Source organism: Suncus etruscus, chromosome 10 (genome assembly GCF_024139225.1).
Source record: "Suncus etruscus isolate mSunEtr1 chromosome 10, mSunEtr1.pri.cur, whole genome shotgun sequence".
Taxonomy (NCBI): domain Eukaryota; kingdom Metazoa; phylum Chordata; class Mammalia; order Eulipotyphla; family Soricidae; genus Suncus; species Suncus etruscus.
The window spans coordinates 66376908-66404772 of NC_064857.1; the positions used below are offsets into that span (position 1 = coordinate 66376908).

General features: G+C 35.3%; 1 protein-coding gene across 2 annotated transcripts; it reads right to left on the reverse strand.

Moving 5' to 3' along the window:
• SERPINB7 (serpin family B member 7) lies at positions 1-26301 on the reverse strand. Of its 2 annotated transcripts, XM_049782089.1 has the most exons (7): positions 26134-26301; positions 21094-21144; positions 19878-19994; positions 8152-8269; positions 5013-5155; positions 1017-1163; positions 1-399 (listed from the first exon to the last, which is right to left on the reverse strand). In XM_049782089.1, exons 1-7 carry the CDS (start codon positions 26299-26301, stop codon positions 1-3), a joined length of 1143 nt encoding a protein of 380 aa, XP_049638046.1. The 2 variants fall into 2 exon arrangements, with proteins under 2 accessions (XP_049638046.1, XP_049638047.1); XM_049782090.1 differs by lacking the exon at positions 21094-21144.
• Positions 26302-27865: the final 1564 nt, after the last annotated feature.

The window sequence follows — 27865 nt, forward strand, 5'->3', positions numbered from 1 at the left end:
TCAAGGGCAGGAAACTTTGCCACTGAATAAGATGACGTCACCCTTTCGGATGAAGAAGAGAAATGGGTGATCAGCTCTGAACACCGTCGATTCAGGAAGTTGCTTCTCCACAATGTTGTTTCCTGTGGCAGCAGCTGCCTCAGTGCCCTCCTCGGTGACCTCTATGAAGGATTTGTGCATCAGTTTGGACATATAGAGGCGGCCTCCTGAGGCTATACCCGACAGGTCTGCTCTGGATTCATCAAAGATATCTTTCAGCCCCATAGCTCTTAAATGGTCTTTGACTTCATAATCCTTCTCAATCTTGAACTGAGGGAGAAACACCTCCACATACTGTGCCTTCATTTTTCTTGGATTGGTCCAGTCCATTACATTGCGAAAGTTCAATTTGTTTTCAATCTGTGCGAATATTTAAAGGGCAAATTAGAACCACTTGATTAAACTGGAGATTAAACAGTCACTGCTGTGATAGATGGTTTAACATAATCATCCTCACCTAGGTAGTTGTGTGAAATATGTGAGTGTTTCTGGATAATAGAGGGGAAATTATGAAAATGAAGGAATAGTTCAAAACATGTTTAATTTTCTCTGCTATACCAATACATGACTCACTTATATTTGGCTGTTGTTGTTTTTTTTCTACATAAGAACATTTGTCATCCAAGTCTAATTACAAGACTGGAGAAGAAATGAAAAATACAGAAATAATCAGAAGATTCACAGAGCTCATAGTTAAGTCTGTGTTTCCTGATAATCTTTCCATCATGAAATAAATTGAAAATGATTTTTTTCAGTGTATCTGGGAGTAAATCAATGGAATCTCAGGTGGCCCCTGGAAAGACCTTCAGAGCTCCAGACTTATGGTTTTGATGATCAATGTCATCCAGCATAAATAATTCACTGTCTGGGAGCTTGGCTCAAAATCAACTCTCTTACTCAACCCTACATGGAAGAAAACATACCAATATAAGTGATCGTTGTCCCTAACAGTGAAAGATGTAGAGAGATGCACTTACTTGGGCTATGTCTTTCTCAGGCAGCATTATGTACATGCTTATCCCTCCATGATACTTGAGTTCAAGAACCTGCATGGGTGGGTCATTAATGATAGACATATTGAACTTCTGTTCTTGATGCATCATGGACACTGCTTTTCTAGGACACTGAAAGTCAAGTAATAGAAGAACTTTTTTTAATAAGCCAGCCTTCTTTCACTTACTGACTCCATACAATGAAAATAATATTTCTGTTTTGTTCAGTAGATCCCAGAGGCTTTACCTGATGTGTTTGCAAAGGCATTGCATTGCTGTACACATTAGGGTTGCAAAAACAGACTTGAATGCAACTGTCTATATTCAAAGTCCCCAGCTGGTAAACTTGAAGTTCATCCACTTTGTAGCTTCATTTATTCCTCTACTTATGTGGAAATGGAGAGTCTTTACTGCCTAAGATTATGTGAGTTGATAAATTGCTTTATATGTAATGTTTTGCTTTTAAAATCTGAATAACACATAAAAATTATGAAATACTATTATAATAAAAATGAATCATATAGTTTTTTTCTTTTATCAAAAGTAAAATAGTATTTAGGAAACAAAGAGATAATGTAAGATTTAAGCTGTTTGCTTTGCATGCAGATGACCTTGGTTCTATCCCTGGCTCTACATATGATTTCCTGATATCCACCAAAAGTAATACCAGTTTAGAGAGCTAGGAGTAAGCCTGGAGCAAACACTAAGTATTTTACCACAAACACACATGGGTGAAGTCTTAGAGTCAGGTCATTGATCAATGGATGTGTGAGGTCATGGCTTTTATCCCTGGCACTGCAGAAAAATAAAAATAATAATGAGAGGGGCCAGAGAGGTGGCACTAGAGGTAAGACATCTGCCTTGCAAGTGCTGGCCTAGGACATTCCGCTGTTTTATCCCCCAAGTGTCCCATATGGTCCCCCAAGCCAGGGGCAAATTTTGAGTGCATAGCCAGGAGTAACCCCTGAGTGTCAAAGGGGTGTGGCCAAAAAAATAAAAAACAAATAATAATAATGAGATATTAAGCATTTAATCCTTCAAAATATTTGCCCATATCAGTCCATTAGCTTATAGAGCACCTTAAGTATCTTGAGGATTCTATTTGTAGATCTGGATAACCCACAGAGGTAAAAAAAAAAATTCTTTTCTTAAACCTGTCATCTTTGCTTATGCTTTATCTCCCTATGAGATGAACAGTTTGGTCAGGAACAATAAATAATTTCTTGTGCTTGAACCAAAGGCCTTTCTCAATTTTGGAAAGATTGTACTTCTTGAGTGCCTTTGTTTATGTTTGGGATGATGGCAGAGATTAGACCCAAGGTCTCATGTATGCAAGGCAAGTGTTCTACAACTGAGCCATATCCCTGCCCAAAGTTGTCTTTGTTGACTGAATCCAAAGCTCAAGAAGAACATGACAAGCAGTTAAGGTCTCCTTCCTCATGCTCCAGAGCAACTACATGGAGCTTGGTACAAAGGTGGCTGGCAAATCATAGCCAATGAGTTCCATTTCCATCTCAAGGGAAGGAAAGAACAGGGCTGGATTATACTACAAAAAGGCTGAAGCCATACTTCCCAGCAAAGGGATCATTTCATCAATGTTTGCAATGCTAAAATCTAAACTGACATCAGTGCTATAGATTTTAGAGCCTGTAATATTATAAAGTATAGGATATATTTCAAGGGATATACTAGAAGCAAATTTATTTGGAATGGTTTTCATATATTGATATTGGTTTAAGTCAAAGCTTCTTGAAGAGGTAAGGAAGAATGCCCAAAAAAGAGCAAGAGATAAGAGTGCTATGTGTTCTTTGAGGGCAGTGAGTCAACACAAGCAAATTAGTGCCCAGAAGAGGGAAAGAAGAGTAGAGAATGAAAGCACTTCTCTGTCAGTGCTGCCCTCCCTTCACTAAGTTTTCACCCAATATAGTTCCTATGGAATGATGTCATGTGGGAATCTCTAATACAGTTGTATTTCATGAGACTTACTGTACTTTATATATATAATTTTCAAAATAGCTCTGTGCCATTCTTGCTCTCACAAACATCTGCATGACACACTTGCCTCTGGCAGGCTCCCCTAGGGCCCTGTGGGCAAAGACATCCAGGCTGGATGGACTCCAGGCAGGTTACTAGAGGCAAGCAAGACTCACCTCTACCATGAAAGTCATTCTGCCCCATCCTATTTACTCTGTTCTCATATCACTCCTTTTTCTCCAATAGTCTTGCCACTATTGTGAGTACAGATCCCTAGGGAACCTATCTTTCTGCCTTCCTCAATTATTCCATGATATTTGATGTCCATCAGCTCTTAGTCCTCCTCCAATGTTTCAAACTTCTGGTGTGAGAAATTGCAGAAAAAACATTTTACTAGTTTAGGGCACTTAAGAAATCAAACTAATTTACAAAGTTAAATCTGTATTTGCTTCAGCACTTAAGGTTGAATAATTAGAGAAAATTTTATAAGTCACTTAATGTAATAAATCATTTCTACTTGTAAGATTAAGGAGGTTTCTGGTGGTTAGTTTACCTAAGACAATATAATTTCTAGAAAACAAGGAAATGTTGCACTTTAGATTTCAAGGTCTTTAATATTTCAATGATACTATACTAATGTTTAGAAGAATAAAGGAAAAGAACAAAAAGTAGTAAAAGGAGGGTGATGGAGGAGGATGAAAGAGGAGGAGAAAGAAGAGGGAGGAGGAGGAAAGAAGAATTAAAAAGAAGCAGAAGAGGAAGAAGAGGAGGAAGAGAAGAAGAAGAAGAAGAAGAAGAAGAAGAAGAAGAAGAAGAAGAAGAAGAAGAAGAAGAAGAAGAAGAAGAAGAAGAAGAAGAAGAAGAAGAAGAAGAAGAAGAAGGAGGAGGAGGTTGTATTATGAAGGTTGGCTAAAATAGTTTGCATCACAATCAAATTAATGAAGAAGTGTGTATAATCAATACTTGAAATGTGGAATTCACTAAAATAACTTATGGTTTGTTTGGTTGGGGTTGGGGTCACATCTGGCAGTATTCGAGTGCTCTTCCTCTGTGCACAAAGACTGTTCTTGGTAGTGCTCAGAGAATTATATATGTTGCCAAGGAACCTTTTATGAGTTAGTCTCATAAAAGATAAGAACCTTAGTACCTTAATCTCTGCAATTTTTCATCCCCTGGACCTAACACTTTTTTCTTGAAAACAGAAGCATTCTTACAAGGACTCAGGAAAAATTATGTATACAGATACTCCTCGCTTAACGACCAAGTTTTGTTTCAAAAATTTGGTCATTAAGTGAATTGGTCGTTAAGTGAGGAACTGCATGTACTGTATACAGTAGTACAGTATATGCATAGTACTTGACAATACAGTATTCTGAAAAAGTAAAATAATGAGAAAGATCAAACTGAAAACTTCCACTTGTTTTAATTTGCATAGGTTGTGTAATTTACATGCAGTACTGCAATGTATTACAGAACATAAAGTTAGTAACGTAGGTACATTAAAGCACCAAAAACCACAGTGCTGTACTGTACAGTGTACAAGATGGAAAACAGATTTTTAAAATAAAATAAAATAATGGTGAAGAGATGGTCATAAGTGCGGTTGGTCGCTAAACAGGTAGGTCTTCAGGGAGAAGTATCTGTGTTAAATGACTGCAACTGTTTACCCACAATCAGCATCACAAAAAGTAAAAGCCACACATTTGTTCTCTTTTTTTTTCTTATGAGCAGCCAACTGAGTCACCTCAAAATAAAATTAGACTGTATTACTTTTCTCAATTTTAAATATGCTTTAGGAAATACCCAGTGATGGGCTATCATCATGTGTGATCCTTCACCTGCATTAGTAGAAAATAGAAAGTTTGTCTTCTTTTTAAATGACCATCATGTTTGGGTAGGTAGAAAACATTGGAAAGCAATTGGGTAGTAAATTGAAGAAATGGTGAATTTATTTCTGCATGTACTCAGTACAGACCACAAATGTGCTTCAATCAATGGACCTCATACCTTGGGGGATCTGAAATGGCATTTGATGGTGTCACTCTTGGTGAAGGCAGACTCCCACTTGCCTTTGAAGTAAACTGCATTTACCAACACCATGACAGCCGAGGAACTGATTCCACCTTCTGTAAAGATGTTTTTGATTTTGCCTTTTGAGGAGTAAATTGAGACAATTTGAAATTTGAATGTAAATTTAAAGACAGTGCTTTTAGAGACTAATAACATGAGAATGAGTTTTTTCTCATTGCAAAATACCCATAACAATAATAATATAATTATTATCTCTGAATAATTACTGTGTCAGCACTTTCTCAGCCCTTTATGTGCAATATTAGTTTTAGTACTCACAAAATTCCAGTGAGATAGCAGTGTTGTTATTGCTTCTGTTTCCTGTGTAGGTGGCTGGGGCACAGGGAGATTAAATAGCTTGGATTAAAGAGTCACACAACAAGGATTCTGTCTCAGGAAGATTATTTTTAAAGCCTCTCCCTACCAATAAGCACTGATCTGCCTTTTTCATTGGTGAACCCACAGTACAAGTAGCATTTAACTAAGATTGAACCACATTAATGGAAATTCTGTCTACTCCTTCTTGCCCTCAGTTCCAAGTGATCCAATCTTACCTGAGTTAAGGTCCTTAATCTGTTCCCACAGTGCTGGAATACAAATTGTGGTTCTTGTGTGCTACAATTTAAGTCATTGTCTAAGGATTTTCTGGGCTAGTTTGGTTGGTGCTAGTTGAAGCAAATCTAATCTTTATGCATATGTCCTTACTTAGGCAAAATTCAAGAATCTTCCTTATTGGTACCTGATTCCAATTTTTCAACCTCATTCTCAGTAAAATATCAGAATAAATTGGATTTTTTCTAGGTACATTTTTCTCTGATATTTTACTGAGAAGAAGGTGGGAAAGTTGGAAACAGGTATCAAGTATTAAAGATTCTTGAATGATGATTAAGGATTTTAGAATAACCAGAAGATGAAGGGAAGTGATCGCTCAGAATTCATCAGCTGGCAAGAAAAGGCACCTGTATAAGAATCAGATATGGCTTTCGAAATGAGCCTTTTAATTAATGGAGGATGGTGACCCTATGATCCAATGGGATACTAGAATATTGAATTATTTTGGTGTTCTCCAAAATGAGATTCAAAATAAATGCTTATACAAATGGGGATAATTACACACATATGTGTATGAGAAAGGTCAAGAAATACAAATAACAAACTGTACTAGAAATCTGCTATCTTTCACTTCTAAACAGTAAACAGAAAGCCTTGCCTGTCTATACCCGTTATCTTGCCTATCTCTACTACTAAGCTCCAAAAGAAAATGATGGAGACTGCAAACACTTCCCAGGTGGATTGATCAAGACTAACAACTCTGGAACTTTCTCAGAAATGGGAGTGTTATGTTAAACTGCACTTTCTGCCAAAAAGGCATAACAGCCTGCAGCTACACCCAACACTATCTAACAGAAACAACAGAACCCTACAACTAAACCTTATAAAACTACTAAATCACCATGTTTGTTCCAGATCTATAGAACCTGGACCATGCAGCCACATATGACCACATGACATCTCAAACTTTTATGATCTTGTTAGCCCAATAGGATCACAGCAAATCTGATAAGAAAGTTGCATAGAAGACCCCCATGCTTAATCAGTAACTCAGAGGATCAACAAGCATCAGTCATAGCCCAGTACATTTTTAGACTTTATGTGAAACCATGGAGAGATATCACAATTAATACAAATTGACCCTTATTGAGCTAAGTTCAGAAAATTCCATTTTTCTTTGTGTTTTGACAAACAATATAAAGTAATTTTGTGCCTGCAAGTGAGTAGGTAATGGTGGTAGGTGAGAAACTGGGGACACTGGTGAAGGGAAAAATCACACTGATGGTTGAACAGATATTGGGACATTTATACCTGAAACCATTGTACTATTAGCAACTTGGTAAATTGTAATATTATAATAAAAATATTTTTAAAACAATAAACAAAATACCACTCAATTTTTAGAAAGAAATAATTTCATATTTGCTTCAGATTTATTAATAGTATGTTTTAAACACACTGTGACTATTAGTCCAAATACCCTTCTACTAATTAAAAAAAAAAAAAAATTCAGGTGTATACTAATTCCCATGACTGTTACATGCCACTCAATGCTGTTTCCTTGTTTACTTGGGGGCCACAACTAGAAGTAGTCAGGTCTTTTTCATGACTTTGTGCTCATAATTTATTCTCACCAGTGCTCAGTAGAGCAAATACGAGTTTCTGGAGTTGAATCAGGGACAGCTGCGTGAAAGGCAAGTACCTTAGCCCATGCATTATTTCTAGACCCCTAAAATGTTTTTATTTAAGAATGCCTCATGTTTTTGAGATGGCCAGATTCAACTAATAGAATTACACTGTTCAGAGCACAAATTGAAGCTAATCTTGATAAAGAAATTACGTGCTTTGGACAAAAAAAAAAAAAGCCATGAACAAATTTCCTTATTTGTTTTGTACTAAACATATCCATTCATCATGATTTGGGTTTTATCTGTGAGACTAAATAGAGCTGTGTACTTTCTTGCAAAGTCACTACCTTCCCACATTTTTGATATACAAAAATTTTAAACATAATATAAACTATATATGATTTTAAGAAACAATTTGAAAAAAGATTTCATAATAGTAGGGTTTCAGAATTTTAATGATATTCTTCAGTCCATGAAGGAATAGCAAGTTATTAAATTAAACATTAGCATGAAATACAATATAATAGTCATTGAAAATAATCTACTTTATTCATCTCCTAGTCTGTTTCAATACTTAGCTATAGGATATAGAATTTAACTGAATAAATTATACATTTTCATTAAATTACAAAATGGTTATAATAAAAGCTATTTGTCATACAAACTTATTTTCCAACCAAATTAGATCTTTCCAAAGACAAATTTTCTGCAGAAGGCATAAAATATGCAAATTATGTGTTATTCCAAAGAGCATGACAAACAAGAAATTGAAATAGTAACCATTACTTTGGATGGAGAATACTTTGTTTTTAAAGTATATAAAACACTCCTAGCTTTGACAATGACAGCTCTTACATGCACAGTCCAACAAATTTTGTAAATAAAAATGGACTCACCATGTGTTTCTCCTTCAATCCATCTATTAATTTTGAATCTTGTATCTTCTACGTCATTCGTAAAGTCAACACGTTCCACTTTAGCATTATATAATTTTTCAGCACATCCAATAAAACTCTGTAAATGCACAAAGGATGAATCCTATCTAAGTAACATATAAGTAATATAAGTAACCTACAGTTCTTATATTTACACAGCACCACAACTACCCTTCAACCCATGAAAAACTTTCTAAAAGTCTTAAAAGTAAGTTACTTCTTAAAAGTAAGAGATGGGCAGATCACTTGTCCCTGAAGCTGGAATAAGTTTCAGCATTCCTTACACCACATTGAAAATGACTCACGACTTTTAGAAAGTTTTTCATGGGTTGAAGGGTTGTCTTATACACCGAAAAAACAGGTAAACTTGTTTTTTCATTTTCACTTCCTTGCTCATGCTTCAAAGAAATGTGAAAATGTGTTCGAAAGCAGAGACTGAGAAATTGAACTTGTAAAGTCAGAGCACTGCTTCAGCTTGTTTCTCTAAATGGTCTGGGGAAGGGAATTCATGGTCATAGCCAACATCCACCCTAGTAGTTTTAGTCTCTGTTGTCTCACCATCTCCTAAGCTACTTCCTGTGCTGAGGTAAAATGCAAGGAAGGCCCTGGAGCTCTCCAGCAAAGCTCTTAAGATCTTTGCCCTCCTGACCTCATTTCTGGCCACTCTTCCCTTCATGCTTTGCTCTAAGTCACATCCAACAACTCTGAACTGCTCCCAAATCTGTTCCTTTCAACACATTTGAAAAGTCTTTCTTCTACCTGAAATGTCTACACTGGTGCCTTGCTCACCTTCCACATTCTAACAAGTTAGGACCATATATGCCTCTTTTTTCTTAATATAATTTTTATTTTAATCATAGTGGCTACTCTTTTATAATTGTGTTTCTATCTGCCAGCAGCACATATATTAAGCACTTAATTAAGAAATATATTAGCATATATTAGGCACTTAAGAAATAACTATAGTTTTTGACCAAAATGAATCATAGTGAATTAATTATTCAACATGCTGACAATACAATAAATGGTTGTATTTGTTTACATTAGTTTGGTTTTTATGTTTTGTTTTATTTAGATAAATATAACCGAAGTAGACTATCTACAATATGTTGCTTAATTTTTAAAACCTTCATGCTCTTTTCCCCAGTGACAGTTCCAGTTTACATTTCCACCATCAGTGAACAAAGATTCCCTTTATCTGCATCCTCACCAATACCTGTTGTTTCTTTTCATTTTGACAATGGCAATTTTTTTGTTAAACATGGATTTATTACATAAAATTTAAAATTGACTTAACCCATGTGGCTACTGGCTACTATATTAAACAGTTTAGTTAGTTATATCATTATGATATAAATATTTACAATACTTCAAATAAAAGGGTCTCATGCATACTTTGCTTCAATACCACACTTTCCTCCAAATGGTACATTACCTCCCACTGTTGTGGGAGCCTGCTCCAAACCAAACACAGTACCCTGATTTGATCAACTCAAAGTTGTATATCAAATATCAAGATCAGTTGTCTGTATTCATTTGTTACATTATTATGTTTATATATGTATATATAACTATTTATATCTGTCCCTCTTCAGTGAATTCATGCTGAATTCACTCAGCATGGTATCTTTTACTTCTGTCTATATAGAAAAAAATTGTATGACTTCATAGTTTATAGGCAAGCAGCATATTGCCTTTTTAAAACCAGTCATCATGGATATTGCATATCTTAACTATTGTGACTAGAGCTACAAATAACAAAAAAAAAAGAAAAGTTAATTCAAAACTGTGATAGTCATTCATGTCACACTAGTGAAATGGGTACTCTTATAGAATAAACACATCTAATGCTGAGACAAATGTATGGGATAAAGAAACTTTGTTCACTGTTATTGGGGTATTATTGGGTATTATTGTTTTATCCTCTTTGTAAACAACATTGACACTTCCCAAAAAATTTAGAATTGAACATCCATATGACCCAGTAGTTCTACTTCTTTACATCTACCCTAAAAGCTCTAAAGCACTATTTGAAAAAGATATTTGTACTACTATGTTATTTGTAGACAATGGCAATTTTAACAGGTATGTGACAATGTCTCTGGTTTTGATTTTCGGGTGCTTGATTATGAGAGATGATGAACATCTTTTTATGTGCCTGTTGGCCAAGTTACATACTCTGGTGAAAGATTTGTGTAGAGCATCTGTTTATGATGGATATCTACTTAGTCTGTGCTTCTATTTAGGTTCTGACATTTGCAATGGCACTGAAATAATATTTATACTTGTAGCACTGTCACGGCAATGCCCCCATCAGAGTTAAAGCCCTTCCATCACTATCCCAAAGCGTCCCTCTTTCCCTTAGCCTCGTAAGTTTCTAGTTCAACTTATCATAACTCAGAATTTGTGCTTAGTGGGGGTTGTCTAATTATTTTGTTTCTTTATACACAACATGAGTGAGATTTGCCAATATTTGTCTTTAACTTTCTTATTTCACTTAACATGACACATTCCAATTCCATCCAAAGTGCAGCAATTTATCAAATTTTCACTTTTTTCATAGTTGAATAGTATTCCTTTATGTTTATATAAAACAATTTCTTTATACACTCATCTATTATTGGACATTGGGATTTGTTCCTGATCTTGGCTATTATAAATAATTCTGTGATGAACATGGGTCTGCATAAATGACTTTTTAAATTAATATTTTGACACACTAATATTTTAGACACCCAGGAAAGGAATCACTGAGTCATATGGAATTTCTAACTGCAATTTTTTGAGAATCTGCCAAACCACTTTCCAGAACATTAAGCCAACTTTTTAATCAGATTGTTTTATTGCTAATGACTTGTATAAGTTCTTCATACATTTTAGATATTAAGCTCTTGTCAGATTGGCATATATCTTGTCCCACTTAGTCTCTTCATTTTGAAAATAGTTTAGTTTAATGTCGTCCATTTTAACTTGCTTTATATCAGAACCAAGAAATTAATGCCATGTCAAGCCCATGTCAAGAAGTTTACCACCTATACAATCTTTTAATTTTTCCATGTGATACAGTTAAGTCTTTATTTTGTTTTGAATTAATTTTTGTTTGAACTTATTTTTGTTTGTTTTGAGGACATATCTGACTGTGCTTGTGCCTTACTATTGGCAGACTCAAGATGCCAGAGATCAAACCCGGGTCAGCCATGTGCAAAACAAAAAACCTACCTGCTGTTTTATATCTATAGATAAAATCTACATTCAATTTTAATTTTTGTGTGTTATGTCCCAGTGTTTTTCACATCACTGAAAGACGTTGTGTTCTTGTCTTCTTTGTCATATGCATATTAATAGGCATTTTTCTGTTCCTTTGGGAAGTCCATGTTTCAATTTTATGTCATTATGTACTTCTTTATTACTATATGTTTATTTATATTATTTGAAATCTGAACATATAAAGCCTCAGGCATTTTGTTCTTACTTCTAATTTTAATATCTTTTACAATAATGTTAATGTTATCCTCTTTTTTCTTTGTTAAGATTGCTTGAGAGGCCAAAACAATAGAACAACAGGTAGGGTATTTGCCTGGCACGTTGTCCACCCAAGTTCAATCCTGGTATCCCATATGGTCCACCTATGTCTCTGAGGAGTAATTTTTGAGCACAGAGCCAAGAGTAACCCCTGAGTGAAGCCAGGTGTGCCCCCCCCCCAAAAAAAAAAGAACTGCAAGGTATTTAATTACAATTGTCTTTGTCTTTGTCTTTTCTTATCCAGTAGGTTTCCTTTTTATTTTTATGATGGTTTCTTTCAATGTACATGGCTTTTCCATTTGATACTGTTATTTTATTGATATTTCCCTTTTGAGATTTCTTTTCCACTAAAATCTATTCCCCAAAGAATCTTCAACTACTGGTTGTTTTACTTTTTACTTTTTTCTTACTATATATGTTATTTATTTATTTTTCTTGACTAATTACTATATTAAACAATAGTGTTATGAGTAAATATCCCTTACTTACAGACCTGAGATGAACAGGTTGGGAAGAGGGAAATTATGACTGGGTTGACTGGAAGTAATTCAGATGGAAGATCTGGAGCACATGTATGGTGCTAAGGAAGGTAATAGTCTGCACTAGAGCCATAACCTTCAACCAACAATGAGTAAATAGTGAAAGGTAAGGAAGGAGGCTAAGTAGGCATAAATATAAGGGTGAAAAATCAGGAGTATTATGTGTACTGGTATATCACCTAATATATGTGTATCATATGTTGAGCACTATTATAATTATATTTCCTAAATTACCATAAAATAATAATTTTGAAAAGTGAATATCCTTGTCCTATATCTTATCTTTTAGTTTTTGTCAGTTATTTTTCAGTTTTTGTCTTTGAGTAATAATTAGATTTTATCATTAATTCATTATATTCCATCTCATTGTGCAAGGTACTTTCATTCTCTTTTCATTGTGTAGAGTTTTATCATTTCTTGAAACATGTCCAGAATTTTTTCTGCACTTATTAGCACAATTAATAGCATAATTTTGCCTTTATTTTTTAAGGTGTGATAATACATTGACTGATTTTCATATGAAGTGCCTTTGAATCCTTCAATAAACGTCTATTCATCCTAGTAATATAATCTTTTTAATATATTGTTGAATTTAAATTGCTAAAGATTTTTAAATCATTTTAGAATATACATATATGCTAATATATGTTTCCATTTTTATGATACCCTAATTTGGTTTTAGTAGTAAGATAATGCTGGTAACTTTGAGTGAATTAGAAAATACTCAATTCTTTTAAATTTGGGGGAGCATTTAAAAGAGTGTCTTACCCCAATACCAATCAGATAAAAGACTAATATCCAAAATATACAGGCACTGTCAGAACTTCACAAGAAAAAAAAATCTAATCCCATCAAAAAATGGGGAGAAGAAACGAACAGACACTTTGACAAAATAAAAATACAAATGGCCAAAAGACACATGAAAAAAATGCTCCTCATCACTAATCATCAGGGAGATGCAAATCAAAACAAAAATGTGGTATCATCTCACACCACAGAAATTGGCACACATCACAAAGAATGAGAACAAGCAGTGCTGGTGGGGATGTGGAGAGAAAGGAACTCTTATTCACTGATGGTGGGAATGCCATCTTGTCCAACCTTTATGGAAAATGATATGGAGATTCCTCCAAAAACTGGAAATTGAACTCCCATATGATCCAGCTATACCACTCCTAAGGATGTACCCTTGGAACACAAAAATACAATTCAAAAATCCCTTCCTCACACCTATATTCATTGCAGCTCTATTTACAATAGCCAGACTCTGGAAACAACAAAGATGCCCTTCAACAGATGAACGGCTAAAGAATCTGTGGTACATATACACAATGGAATATTATGCAGCTGTCAGGAGAGATGAAGTCATGAAATTTTCCTATATATGGATGTATATAGAATCTATTATGTTGAATGAAATAAGTCAGAGGGAGAAAGATAGACACAGAATAGTCTCACTCACCTATGGGTTTAAAAAATTAAAATATTTTTGCAATAATTCTCAGAGACAAAAGAGATGAGGGCTGGAAGGTCCAGCTCATGATATGAAGCTCACCATAAAGGCTGGTGAGTGCAATTAGAGAAATAACTACACTGACAACTATCATAACAATTTGAATGAATGAGGGAAGTAGAAAGCCTGTCTCAAATACAGGCAGGGTTGGGTGGGGAGGAGAGAAATTTGGGACATTGGTGATGGGAATGTGAAGGTGGTGAAGGCGGGTGTTCTTTATATGACTGAAACCCAACTATAATCATATTTGTAATCAATGTGTTTAAATAAAAATATTTAAAATATGCAGAGTATCTTACTAGTTGTAGACTGAAGGGGAGAGACAAAAAGAGCAGCTCAGATTAACATGATGCTGAAATCACTCTCATCAGTTTTTCTACCTTTTAAAATTTTTGTTCATCTGCAAATTATAGTGAAAGGAGTACTATTTACAATCAAATAGTAACTACACGAAGTTCTACTTCTTTATTCTACATTATAATCTTCAGTTCCCTGTCTATTTAATGAAGATAAAAATATATAGACTTCTGTTCATGTGAATTGCTTTATAAACTTTCTCCTGCCATTATTATGAATTATCACATAACCAGTGGATGAGGACACATTTAGCTTAAAGATGTAAGAGTAACAATTTTTGTTTCCATGAAATTTATTTTGATAATAATATTAATTAATTCTCTAATAATGAATCAAGTAAACTAATTATATAATTAAATTTTTCTGATGTAGAGTATTTGGCCTTTTTTCATTTATGATGATTTCTTCAACATAAGTCCATGATTGGTATGTGTTTGGGAAAATATAATTTATTTTAATTTATTATTCTTAAACCTGAGATAGAACCAAATATTTTTCAGAGGCAGAGGGCTTTTAAGTAACAAAGTATTCTTTGTGTTTCTAAGTCCCTAAAGGTATTTATCTACTTAGTCAATAAATATTTACTGCTATACTACAGTATATATATAGGCTACAGATACTGCTTTATAACATTTCTCAGTCTGAGGGTAAGTCATATATAACACACAGTTTCTTATCAGTATATAAAACATCATAGAACCTTTCTGGAGAACATGAGCTTAAAATGAACCCCAAAAGAATTCAAATTGAATAGGACAGTGGGAAAAGGTTATAACATCAAGGAAGGCTCTTATAGGCTTAAAAGAATCTTGGCTTCAGAACTTTAGCAGGAACTAGTGATTAATTTGAGACATATGTGGAGGAATAAGAAATAGAAGTCAAGAGTATGAGTGTCCGATTTTTCTTGTTATAGAAAAAAGTTTTTAGAATGATTATTGAAGGGATAAGAGGTAATATAAAGAAATATAGAGGCATGTGTGTCATTACTTCCTATCTTGATGAACGTTAAAAGGGACTACATTGGCACAATGGCACTTGCAGAGGTATGACGAGGTTGAAATAAATTATAGAAATGTATCTTCAAAAAAAAAAAAAAGAAATGTATCTTCCCCTTCAATGATTTTCCTGAACAATTCATACTCAAAGTTATCAGTAAGGACAAATTTGGGCATGTGAACATTTCAGGGTAGGGAGGATAACAATATTGTCCTCTATGCAATGTCCTTCCACTGTGATGAGACCACATTTATCTAGCAACAATTAAAATAATAATATATTATAGGGCCAGAGTGATGGTGCAAATGGTAAGGCATGCTATCCTAGGACAGACAACAGTTTGATCCCCTGGTGTCCCATATGGTCCCTCAAGCCAAGAGTGATTTTAGAGTATATAGCCAGAGTAACCCCTAAGCATCACCAGGTGTGGCCCAGAAACCAAAATATATATATTATTATATTAATTATATAATTAATAACTATATGATTATATACTTATACAATATACATTTATTTATATATGTATATGTTATATATAAAATATCATATAGATTATACAAAATATTACATAAATATATAAATGTATAAATATATTGAGTAATTAATATATTAATTTTAATATATTATAATATATCATATCTATGTCAAAGAACGTATAAAGCAAATTTTCTTGTCAGGAAATCCTTATAATTCAGAGTTCAAACAGAAAAAAAAGAGGGGCAGAGGCCGAAGTGGTGGCGCAAGTGGTAAGATATCTTCCTTGTTCGCAGTAGCCTACGACAGACTGCGGAGCAATTTCACTTTTATGCAGCCATCAAAGGTAACACTAATTTGATATTGAATAATGCAAAATACTCACAGAACACAATAGGAACATCATAATGAAAATTAAACAATCCCTGTGGTGTCTCTATCCAGTTTAATAGACTGTTAGCAAAAAGTGTGTTGATAACCATTTAGCAACAAAATAGTGTATCAAATTAATATATCATATACACTAACCTCATACAATGCTATTCATCAACTACATTTCAAGATAACTGTTCAAAACAAATCATTAAGAGACATCCAACACACCTACATTATAGTACATTCCAAACTATAACTAGCCTGAAGTATAATTCTTTAAAAATAAAGTCAAGATCATAAAAATCAGTGAAAGGCGAATGATTGTTTTACATTAAATAAGACTGAAATGATACAAAAATCAATAATGTGTGATTGTAAACCAAAATATTGTGTAATAAAGACTAATGTAGGGTCAAACTCAACTGGTCTAAAGACAGCTGGTAACAGTATATCCATTCCCTAAATTGTGAATTATATTGTGGTTCCATAAAAATCATGGTATTAGAAATTACAATGTGATATTTAAATGTGATCAAGTATCTCAAATAGTTCTTTTAGTTTTGCTTGTGATTCTTTTGTGTTTGAATTATTTCAAAATATCCTATTTTTTAAAAAGGAAGATTCAATAGATCTTTGTCACAGATGAAATATGATATTTAGGAAAAGAGAAAAACTGAGTCATCCCATGAAAGAAAACAAGGTGATAGAGAAGATCAGGTACCAGAAAAGATATAATATTTAAGAATTCATCTATTTGGACTCGCACTAAAACATGATAGAGGTATGTGTGGCATTGGATTGGGGGGCAGAGCTGGGTAAGGAATGTCATAGTGCTTTGGAAATTTGGATAAGACAATGTAAAGGAATTCTAGATTTTTACCCTGAGAGAATGAAAAAGGAAGATGCCTAAAGAAAGAGCCCTAAAGAATGTATAATATTAGAGCTGAGTAGAGGAAGACCGAGAAAAAGCTAAAAACACATAGAAAAGTTTAAGAAACCAGCACCAGAGAAACCAGAAGTGGGAAAAGTGGCAATAGTATTAAATACAGATAAAAGAAAAATTCAAAGTATTTATCGCTTGGGTATTTATAAAATTCATTATTAACCTTGATAGCAGTAGTTTCATAGAATCCTTAAGATAGAAACCAAATGCAATTGTTGTGAATAGAAAGAGTCTATAAAACAAGATGCATGCTACTCATACTCATTAAAAATTTCTTAAAATTTCTTAAAATAGAAGAAATTTTTGCAATAATTCACAGAGACAAAAGAGGAGAGATCTGGAAGATCCAGCTCACAACATGAAGCTCATCACAAAGAGTGATGAGTGCAGTTAGAAAAATAATTACATTGAGAACTCTCATAACAATGTGAATGAATGAGGGAAGTAGAAAGCCTGTCTACAGATGAGGGTGGGGTGGGGGGGGATTTGGGACATTGGTGATGGGAATGTTGAACAGGGGTGTTTTTTACATGACTGAAACCCAATTACAATCATGTTTGTAATCAAGGTGTTTAAATAAAGATATTAATTTAAAAAAGAAAAAGGTTGATTTTTTGAGACATGTTGTTAGATTAACAAAAAGAATAATGAAATCATATACATGGGATTTAAGAAAAAAGTCTTTAGAAAATGTGTGCTAAGAGCAAATTTATGTGTTATTACAAAAAGTAGAATGTTAGGGCCAGTGAGGTGGCACTAGAGGTAAGGTGCCTGCCTTGCAAGCACTAGCCACGGAATGGACCTTGGTTCGATCCCCTGGCATCCCATATGGTCCCCCCAAGCCAGGAGTGATTTCTGAGTGCTAAGCCAGAGCATCAAATGGGTGTGGCAAAAAAAAGGTAGAATGGGGATGAAATCATGAAAAAAGATAATTTGGTTGCAAACTAGGAAATTAAAATGGTAGATTTCAAGAGTGGAATAGTCCTGGGTATTAATAAGTTTTAGGTTGTACCCTAAGTATCAGTTACTATAATAATGTAGAAAAAGATAGGGAAATTGTGAGAAGAAAATTGAGTTATCTACAGGGACAATAAAGTCACCCAAATGGTGACAGAAAGGGGGTATGTTTTCAGAGGTCTGATCCAATGAATATTTTACATGGATTAGAGAGGAAAAGGAAAGAATAGTAACAGAGATAGTGTTTAAGTATTTGGTACTGTGCCTTTTATAAGGACAATTTGTACAACATGTTGTTGTCTTATAATAAATAATCTTGAGTTATAATAAATAAACTCATCCCAATCAAACGTGAGCATAAAAGTTATAAAATTATTCATTCGTATATGAATTCTAGTTGAATAACTAAAAATTGATGTTAGTCAAATTTTATCAAGGTAAATTTTAGAATAATTTAGTTGTGTTTTGGATTTAAAAAATGGCCATTTCTTTATTTTCTATGTTCTTAATGACTTCTCACAAATGAAAATCCGCCATTGATAACAGTATAATAGATATATAATTTCTACCTAAAATATTCAGCCAGGGTCAAACTAAGGGAGAGAAAAACAAAAGGATAGAAAGAAGTTAACACTGGCATTGAGTGTTGTGAGAACACTGTAGGCCTGAAACTCTATTATGAATAATTTTGTAATTACAATGTCCTAATAAAAAAATTTTGAGTCATCTGGGAAGGAAGATAGTTTAACATGCCGATTGCAAGATTTGCAACCTCTGCACAGTCTCCCAAACATTCCTGACTGAGCACAGTGCTGCTGGCTGGAGACCCCATGCATCACTAGGTGGTTGGGAAGAATACAGAGAGCTGGCCACGATACAGGTGGAGATTAAGCCCAAATAAAGCTCAGCAACAGAGTCAGTGACAGTAATGATATTCTATGAAGTCAGTTCTAGAGTCAGAGCACGTGCAGTGAATTCTGCGTCACGCTGGTCCTGTGATGAGCAGGACGCTATTGACAATGATTGACACCAACTAATTGAGTCTGATGACCTCAGAGGAACTTACCCCCAACTTTGTGTCATGCCTGAGAAGCTCTTCTGCAGATGGCAGGGAGTAGCTAGCTGTGTGTGCCACCAGAAAGTTGGGTAAGCTCTATCTTATGGAAAAAGATCATTAACTCATGGAAAGAAAGATGAAAGAAATAGAAGAAAGAAAATGAAGAAAGGAACAAGAAAGGAAATGAGGAAAGAAAAAAGAAAGGAAATTAAGAAAAGAAGAAGAAAAAATGGAAATGAAGAGAAGGAAAGGAACCTCTACAATCAAATCTTTGGAACTATCCCAGTAGGTTTTAACTTCAGAAAGAAAAAAGGCCAGCCCTATTGTCCAAAACAATCCTAAGCGTGTTGCCTGTTCCTGACATTTTAATTCCACATGACATGACTGATAAAAAACAAATTATCTTTTCTTCTGGGACCTCTCTGCATGGTGACGTGAATAAGAAGATGATTCCAGTAGATGATGGTTTACGTTGGGTAACAAGATAGTGCCTTTATGAAACCCTGGGCACATCATTAATATCGACAAGGGAGAAGAGTCACCTCTGTGGCCATATAGAAAGCTACAGGTTTTTATTGAAGCATGAGTTGAGAAAGGTTCAGGTGCTGGGGGGCCGGAGAGATAGCATGGAAGTAAGGCGTTTGCCTTTTATGCAGGAGGTCATCGGTTCGAATCCCGGCATCCCATATGGTCCCCTGTGCCTTCCACGAGCAATTTCTGAGCGTGGAGCCAGGAATAACCCCTGAGCACTGCCGGGTGTGACCCAAAAAAAACCACAAAAGAAAAAAAAAAAGAATGCCGGCATCCCATATGGTCCCCCATGCCTGCAAGGGGGCGATTTCTGAGCATAGAGCCAGGAGTAACCCCTGAGAGCTGCCGGGTGTGACCCCCCCCCAAAAAAAAGAGGTTCAGGTTTCGAGTAAAAAGGAACCTAACATAGAAGATTGCACTTACCTTACGAAAGTCAAACACTTGTTCTGCAAAAAGGCCATTAGCAATGCTGAGATCATAATCCTTGTGCTTTGAGTTTATTTCAGAGAGGACCTTTTCCAGTTGAGATTGGAGTCCTGCCTGTTATTTTTAAAATATGTATATTAAAATTTATTCTTGCATTGCAAAGATTTATTTAGCACATTCTTTGTATACTAGAGGCCTGAAGTCAATTATTTGCATTTTATGGTTCCTCCGAGCACCACCAGGAATTACCCCCAGCTAAGAAATACCCCTCAGCAGGTATAAAACCCAAAAAGCTGATTAATCGATGTTCATAAAGTAGCAGATAATGACACCTAAATTTTCAATCTCTCACTCTTCATCATGCTTGTGTATGCTAAAATAATATAATTAAAGGACTTCTTAAAAATTTAATCTTAATTTTAACAGAAGACAATGTATTTGTCTAAGGGGTATACTAACTTATTTTACCAATATAAGCTAGCTAGGAATATCAATGAATTAAGACAAAACATATGGTTTTATTTAATCTTTTTAAAATCTGGCCAACACATCAGTAAAATACTGGCAGATTTATAATTAATTAACCTGCTGTCAAATATTATACAGCTGCATGTTGGGTCCTAAATGTCTCTTCAGATAAAAACAAGATCCTGTCAGCTCAGCTCTCTGTGATCTCTGGCACATACTACCCATTCTGTGGCCAGGTATGTGTTAACACAACAACTAAAAGGCATATGATCCACAAAGAGATTGAATAGGTGCATGAACATCAATGAACACTTCATCCAGAGTGTACCAGAACACCACTAAACAGTGGATGAGCCTATGTGCAAGAAACCCAACCTGATGTGTGTGTGAGCCACATCTAGCATCACATTTGTATGGGTACCACAACCAAGTACAGAGGCAACCTTCAGTCTTTATAACAACAAGGATAATGAATGGCAGGGAAGTTATGTTTTTATTGTATGTGTATCTCCAAAATGTAGAGCTCTGAATGAGATGTGCTCCTTTCCTTTGGAAGGACTGAGAATGCTGGGGATGTGAGTCAAAACACAGGACTTCCATGTGTGATACCTTAGGTTTGAACATCAGCACCACGAGAAAAAAAAAAGTTAAAGAATTGATGACACTATGAACCACATCAGTGAGATGATCATTTTCCTAAGTAGAGTTTCACATTCTCTTGTCCAAAGGATTATATTGTCCTTACCTGATTATTAGGAGAGTTTCCATGTCCAGAAATGGGGTAAAAATGGAGCATCTGCAAACAGAATGAAGAAAGCAGTGAGTAGGCCATGGGCCAAAGAGATAAGGTACATACCTTGCATGTGGACAATGCCAGTTTTATCCCCTACAATCCATGGTCCCTGGGCATCATGAGGTCCAACTCTAGAAGTCCCTGTGAGAGTTGAGTCCTCCAAGAAGAACCCCCACCTCTCCTGAGCACCACAGAGAAGTTCCTCTTTTTATCCCTTCCCAGTAAAAATCAACAAAGCAGAAAATGAGGAGCCTCTGCTCCTAAATGACCCCTATGGTCATTGCTAAGAGTTGGTTTTTTTGTGTTTATTCATTAGCACACAGAGAACATATGAAATGTGCAGCTGCCCTATTGATTTGGCTTAAATACAAATTGTTCATTGAGGAAAATCCTAGGGACTAGGAGAGTTCAGAAATAAATGGCCAACCAAAGACTTTTTTTATTTATTAAATTATTAAATTTATTAAATTATTGTGGTGTGGTCATTCTCAAGGAACAATTTTATAACTATTTACTAATTAAATTTACTAATTAAATACAGAAAAGGATCAAAAAGAGGACAAATTGTTAAACTTTTAAAAAAAAAATGTGCTTAATCCAGTGGGAGGCAAAGAACTGGAGCTAATGGTGTAAACCAAGGCATAAACTGGAGTAGTTAAAATGGAATATCTAGGTAATCCTAAATATTTCTAAATTGGGTCTTGAGATCTAATATTCATAATCCTGTAATTATTTTAAATTAAGTAATTTGAGGTGTTTCCACTTAAAAGTATGGTTTTCATATTTTACTTATTTCAATCATGATTGATATGGCCAGGTCTTGATTTTTCTATTGCAGTCTACCAATTTTCACCAGGTCCTTCTGTCTACCTTCTGAAAGGTAAATGACTCCTCCATGATGAAATGCTAGAATTTGTCCTCCATAGATGGTAATCACTCACGCAACTGTCCAGGACAAACTACATGTGTACCAACTCCATCCCACACCTTCAGGTTCGATAAACAATACACAGTGGCAACTAAAAACTCGTGTGACTTACATTCCTCCAACTAATTGCGTGAAAGATCCAAGTCTTAATTGGCCACAGAGATAAGGAACCAACCTCCTTTCTATTCCCAGCTTCTTAATCTGAAGTCATAAAAGATGTGAGATGGCAGACAAAAGTAGGTAAATTTGCTAAATAAATTAGGAATTTAAAATTTATCAGTGAGGTCTTTGTAGGCATCAAGATACCTTGCTGACCACCATCTGGGTCAGGTATCTTTTTCTTCCCCATTCCATGCTATTGTGGAGAGTGGAAAACATAAGTCACCTCCCTCTGTGTTGCTTAAGCCAAACATGAATGTTTTCAATGTCCTAAAGAATGTGGTCATTATATCTTCCCAATGAACAGAATGAGATCTGATTCCTTAAACAATTCTCTTGCAGGTTTGAAGTCAGTTTTATCAACTGATAATTCCCTTACCATGGGTAAATCCTCTGTCCATCAGTGAGCTTTTCCCATAAGTGAACAATGAAGTTGCTAACATGTCTGGAGAAGAAAGTTGAACAAGGAAAACCCACTTCAATGGAATGACTTACTTTGTTCTAATAAGGAGTGGGGGAGAACATCCTGAATCTTTATACCTTAGACTGTCTCATTCTCATTTGTTTTTATTATTACTACCTTGTGATACTGATGCTAAAAAATATAGATTGTGCTTCTCTCTCAGTATGTTCAACATGGAAAAAGTAAATGTTGCCAATGGAAATTGTTGCCTCCAGAAGAGATTATTAGAGAGAGCATGAAGTAGTGCCCAACCTCTACCCACTATTCTTTATTTGGGGTCATCCTTTGTTTCTTCCTTTCCTACATTGAGGAAGAAGGTGGGGGAATTTCTAGTTCCACATCTTTGAAACTGATCAGAGAGAAATAATTGACCAAGAAAATCCAGAAATTTTGACAATCATATTGATTGTTATGTGGTCTTGCATAAGAGACAAGTGGTTATTATGGAAAAATCTTTTGAATGATGGTTTGTTCCCCAGAGATTTTATCCTTTCACTTATATTTTATATTTTCATTATTCCTATATTAGAATAACTATATTTTAAGTGCTTCTGATAAAATCCAGTGGTGCTTTAGAAAATGCAAACTTATTTGATTCTCAAAAAATATCATACTTGGCCTTGGTGGATTTCATCATGAAACCAGAATGTGCGTAGAACTATCTGTCACATTCTATTGAAAATGCTACTTGAAAGAGAAGACACAGAAAGCTTAAAGGGGAAGAGTTAATATTAAATATTTTATATTCAAAAAAGAAAAAATACAGTAATACTAAAGTGCAATGAAAATAATGGAATGAATCTTAACGTATCCAGCCTCACTCAAATGGTGAGGTTTCATGGAATTTTAAATTTACTCTCTCACCTACAAGTACTGGATTTTGATATCACTATTTATATTATTTTGTTCATGCTACTAGTAAAGAAATTAGGACTTCAGATAGTGGAGCTTACCACACACCACACACCCCTGCATAAAGACAGATACAGAAACTCTTGTCAGAAAGGAAAGATTCTCAAGGAGCATATTGCAGTACTGCTGTAATATGACAGGTTTAAAATGGCAGCTTGTCCCTGCTCCAAGTGATTATCTGAACATCAAAATATAAAGGACTATATGCATCCATGGTAATGCTTAAAGAAAACATATTCAATAATATTAAATAATAATGTTAGAAATCATAATAAAATGGATTGCACCAGATTTATCTCTAACACACATGTGCAATATAAAATACATGGGTTGTCATATGCCTAGTCTTACAATCAGACACTATCTGGGACGGGGTCAGAGAGAGCCTAAAAATTAACTTCTAAAAGAATATTTTTCATTTGTACAAATAAGTTACAAACTTAACTACAGTTTACCCTTTTACTCTCCTATGGTTATTTTAACAGATTGTAATGACAAAAGTTACAAGTAGTCAGTTATGATGGGCAGTGATTATGAAAAGCAGGATTCAGTAGGATAGTGACTGTGACCCTTCAACTTTGACCCTAATCTGCCAGATATTAAAAAGCAAGATATTGGAAGATGCTGCAGACAGCAGCACTGAGAAGTAAACAGAAAATTTAATATTGAATTTAAAAGTTCAATATAAATTTAAAAAATTAAATGTAACAAAATTAATTTCTGTAGTTTTTCAAGAAAGTAAGCAAAATTTTGTAAGTAACTTTGGCTATATTGTAAATTTGTAAGTAATTTATAAGAAATTAAACAACCCACATGAACTCATGCAATGATCAATAGTTTTATGTTCTTTGGAGTCAAAGATCTAGTTCCATCATAGGTATGAGCCAAGGTGCTCAAGGTTAGAAATTAGATTACTTCTAACTCCCAGAGTTCTAGTCTCATAATAGTTGCCTTGCTTAGCTATAAGACATGTGTTTTTATGAATAAGTTAACCCATTTTTCTTATTTGCTACTTTTTTTTTCTGAATGCTATTCTTTTCACAAAATATTCACCTTATAGATGAAGTACACTACTATATTTGATTCCATTTCAGCCTGTGATCTTAAGGTAAATGGTTCTCAATCTGGGGCATTGTGAAGGAGGATGATTCTGTCTCCTAGGAGGTATTTGACTGTGTCTGGAAACAGATTTGCTGGTCTCCTCTAAAAAGAGATGTTAATGGTACTGAGGGAGGCAGGTCAAGAACTTTAACAAAGCTCCAACAATCCTGAGAACAGTCTCCTAAACCAAAAACTGTCTGAATAGATCTAAAGTAGAGCTGCTTCTCTCTCTGTCTGAACTGTAGTTTTGCTGTCTTCTAAAAGAGAAATAAATGATCTGGCCAACCTTTATACAGCCAAGTTAGCATTAGCTACTTCAGTAAGCACAAGGTAAGGGAATATGTGAAATACTCGTCCCAGAGCCAGACTTCAAGGTGGTTGTCAGTGGTTGATTATTATCTTCAGGTCATTGGTGTGAAACAGTCCATGAACTGAGCTACCTAATCACTCCAGTTCTTTAGAAAATGGCATACTGTGGCCTTTTAGTTCTCCCTAGCAATAAATATTCATTGAGCTAGACTATGCAATAGTATCTATGTAACATCTCCAGCTAGATTAATTATGCCAATAATTATCTTTGAGAACTTAAGTGAGATAGTAACAACAGAGACTATTTCAAGTCAGATGTCATTTATGAACCATTTATGGGCATCTGTGAGCTGAAATAAGTCCGAGATCTGGACTTGGAGCCAGAGCTTACTAGCTGGGCTACTCAACCTCAGAGAAGGGAGGCAATTCTGACCCTTTTGCTCCCTGTGCTGCCTGCCTCAGGCTGTGTACCAGATAAGTTCATAAGCACTTTCCTAAGGTGGTGTGGGTGAGATGGTGCTGAGGATCCAGGTAGGCAGCTACCTGGAATTACAATTATGTCACTTCACGTCCAGGTCACCTGAATGGTGCTTAAACTGAGCCTTTATTGACATCTCTTCCTAGTTCTTCTTGCTTGCCCACATGGACTGAAGCAGTGATCCTCACTTGCCAAATGCACCTGGAGAGTTCACTAGAAACACCCCTAAAGGCTCTGACTCACTGGAGTCTGGAGCAAAGCCCAAGCTTTTGTATCCCAACACATTCTCCAGGTGCTCTTGCTGTCAAGATGGGAAATTGGAAGATCATAATGCTGAAGATCCCTAACTAATTCGAGATCCAAGACTCCAACTCAGGGCAGTGGAAAATTCCACTGTAACTTAGAGACATCTAAAGGTTTCACATCCACACTCATTAATTCAGCTGACTTCCAACTGGGACATGTTGAACCTATGAATGAGTATCCAAGTGAGCCTCATAGTTCAAACCCATGAACTTTAAGGGTCCAAGTACTAAGTATTAAGGAATGTGTTACCATTTATATGATACCTTCTCAGTAAGAATCTGGAGAAAAACTATTTGTCCTCATGGAAGCCAGAGGTGTAGCACCACCAAGACTAACCTTATCGATCTGAGCAGCACAATCGCCTCTTGCACCTAAACGGACCAGGGCCAGGGCAGTGAAGATGCTCAGAGAAGAGAAGAACACGTTTCCAGTGCCTTGGTTGTTGTCCATCTCTCTGAAGAGGTTGAAGCAAAACTCTGCATTTGCTGCAGCAAGGGAGGCCATTGTGGGAGGGAGTGCAGACTACAGAATAGAAGGGAATAAAATGAGTTGCCAATATATTTTCTGTGAAAATAAGACTTTAGTTATTCATTTACTTTGAACATCACATGCCTATTTCTTCAACATTGCATCTAAATCGCATCAAACAATTTAGAGTTTGAGCAAACGGGGGCTGGAGCGATAGCACAGCAGTAAGGCATTTGCCTTGCAAGCAACCAATACAGGACTGACCCCGGTTCAAATCCCGGCATCCTATAAGGTCCCCTGAGCCTACTAGGAAAGACTTCTGAGCTCAGAGCCAGGAGTAAGCCCTGAGAGCTGCTGGGTGTGACCTAAAACAAACAAACAACAAAAAAAAAACACAAAAAGTTTGATCAAACAAGAAAGACTTCATTGGGGGCAATACCTCCTTACCAATACTGTACAACTGTTTTTCCTTGCAGCAATTCCCCATAACACTCTTTTCTATATTGGTATTCATCAGTACAATGTTTTCATGTTTCTGTCCATGGGCTCAGACTCCTGTCCAGGTTAGCTTTGCGTTTCTTGGTTATCTTTGCATTATCTTTATCATGTTCTGTCTTTAGTATCCTATTGTCAAAACTCATGCATCTAGAGACAATTTTACATACTGTTGCTACTAGATGCACTGTGGTATGTGTGATCTACTACCATGACATTTTTAATATGAAGTCATCCCAGATTTGTAAGCTTATTATTAGCACGATGTTCTAATAAACTGAGCTAACTGGCCAGGGTCGATTTATAAGCTTAAATCAAGTAAAATATACTATATTACTTTATACAGTCTATTCAATAGCCTCTAGTCTTTGACTTCTCAATCAAGAAGTAATTTAGGATGAGTCATTTTTAAATAGTTTCCTGAATTTTAGAATGAAACCTGTATGTTAGATTCTTTCTATTTGTACAATTTCCAAGTGTGATGCTGATTCATGAAAATTATGGTAAAGAAAAGTCACTTCAAATCAAAATTATAATCATTCTCTTCAAATATTTAGAGTTAAAAAACAATTAGTAGCACACTGTAACTATATTTTAACATACTATATGAGCTAGAGAAAAAAATAAGGTCTTAAAAATAACCCCCTGTGGGGCCAGAGTGATAGCACAGTGGCAGGGCGTTTGCCTTGCAGGCGGCTGACCCAGGACAGAACTGGGTTTAATCTTTGGTGTCCCATATGGTCCCCCATGCCAGGAGCTATTTCTGAGCTTGTAATCAGGAGTAACCCCTGAGAGTCACTGGGTGTGGCACCCCCCAAAAACAATAACCCCCTATGATTATCTGTCTGCATAGTTCAATGGAATTGTGAGTTGTACTTGGCAGAATCACTTCAGAAAGTATTAAAATGTCCCTTTTCTTACATTTTTCTTCTTTCATATCCAAATTCTTATTTTAAATGAAATAAAATGGGTTTTTTTAAAGTTACTTAGAGAAGACTCAGAAGAGAGGGGAAAAAAATGTGCTCAAGAAACAACACTTCTCCAGACTGGAATAAGTTTCATGTCAACTCTTCTATAAAATTGTTTTACTGCTTTACTCCCTCAG

What these genes read in the sequence shown, in the direction of transcription:
- SERPINB7 (XM_049782089.1), bottom strand. Translation starts at nt 26,301, where the DNA reads ATGGCCTCCCTTGCTGCAGCAAATGCAGAGTTTTGCTTCAACCTCTTC. An exon ending in GCCATTTCAGATCCCCCAAG is followed by an intron (nt 1,164 to 5,012) that starts GTATGAGGTCCA and finishes CTTGACTTTCAG; the next exon opens with TGTCCTAGAAAAGCAGTGTC. An exon ending in CTGAGAAAGACATAGCCCAA is followed by an intron (nt 400 to 1,016) that starts GTAAGTGCATCT and finishes ATATTCGCACAG; the next exon opens with ATTGAAAACAAATTGAACTT.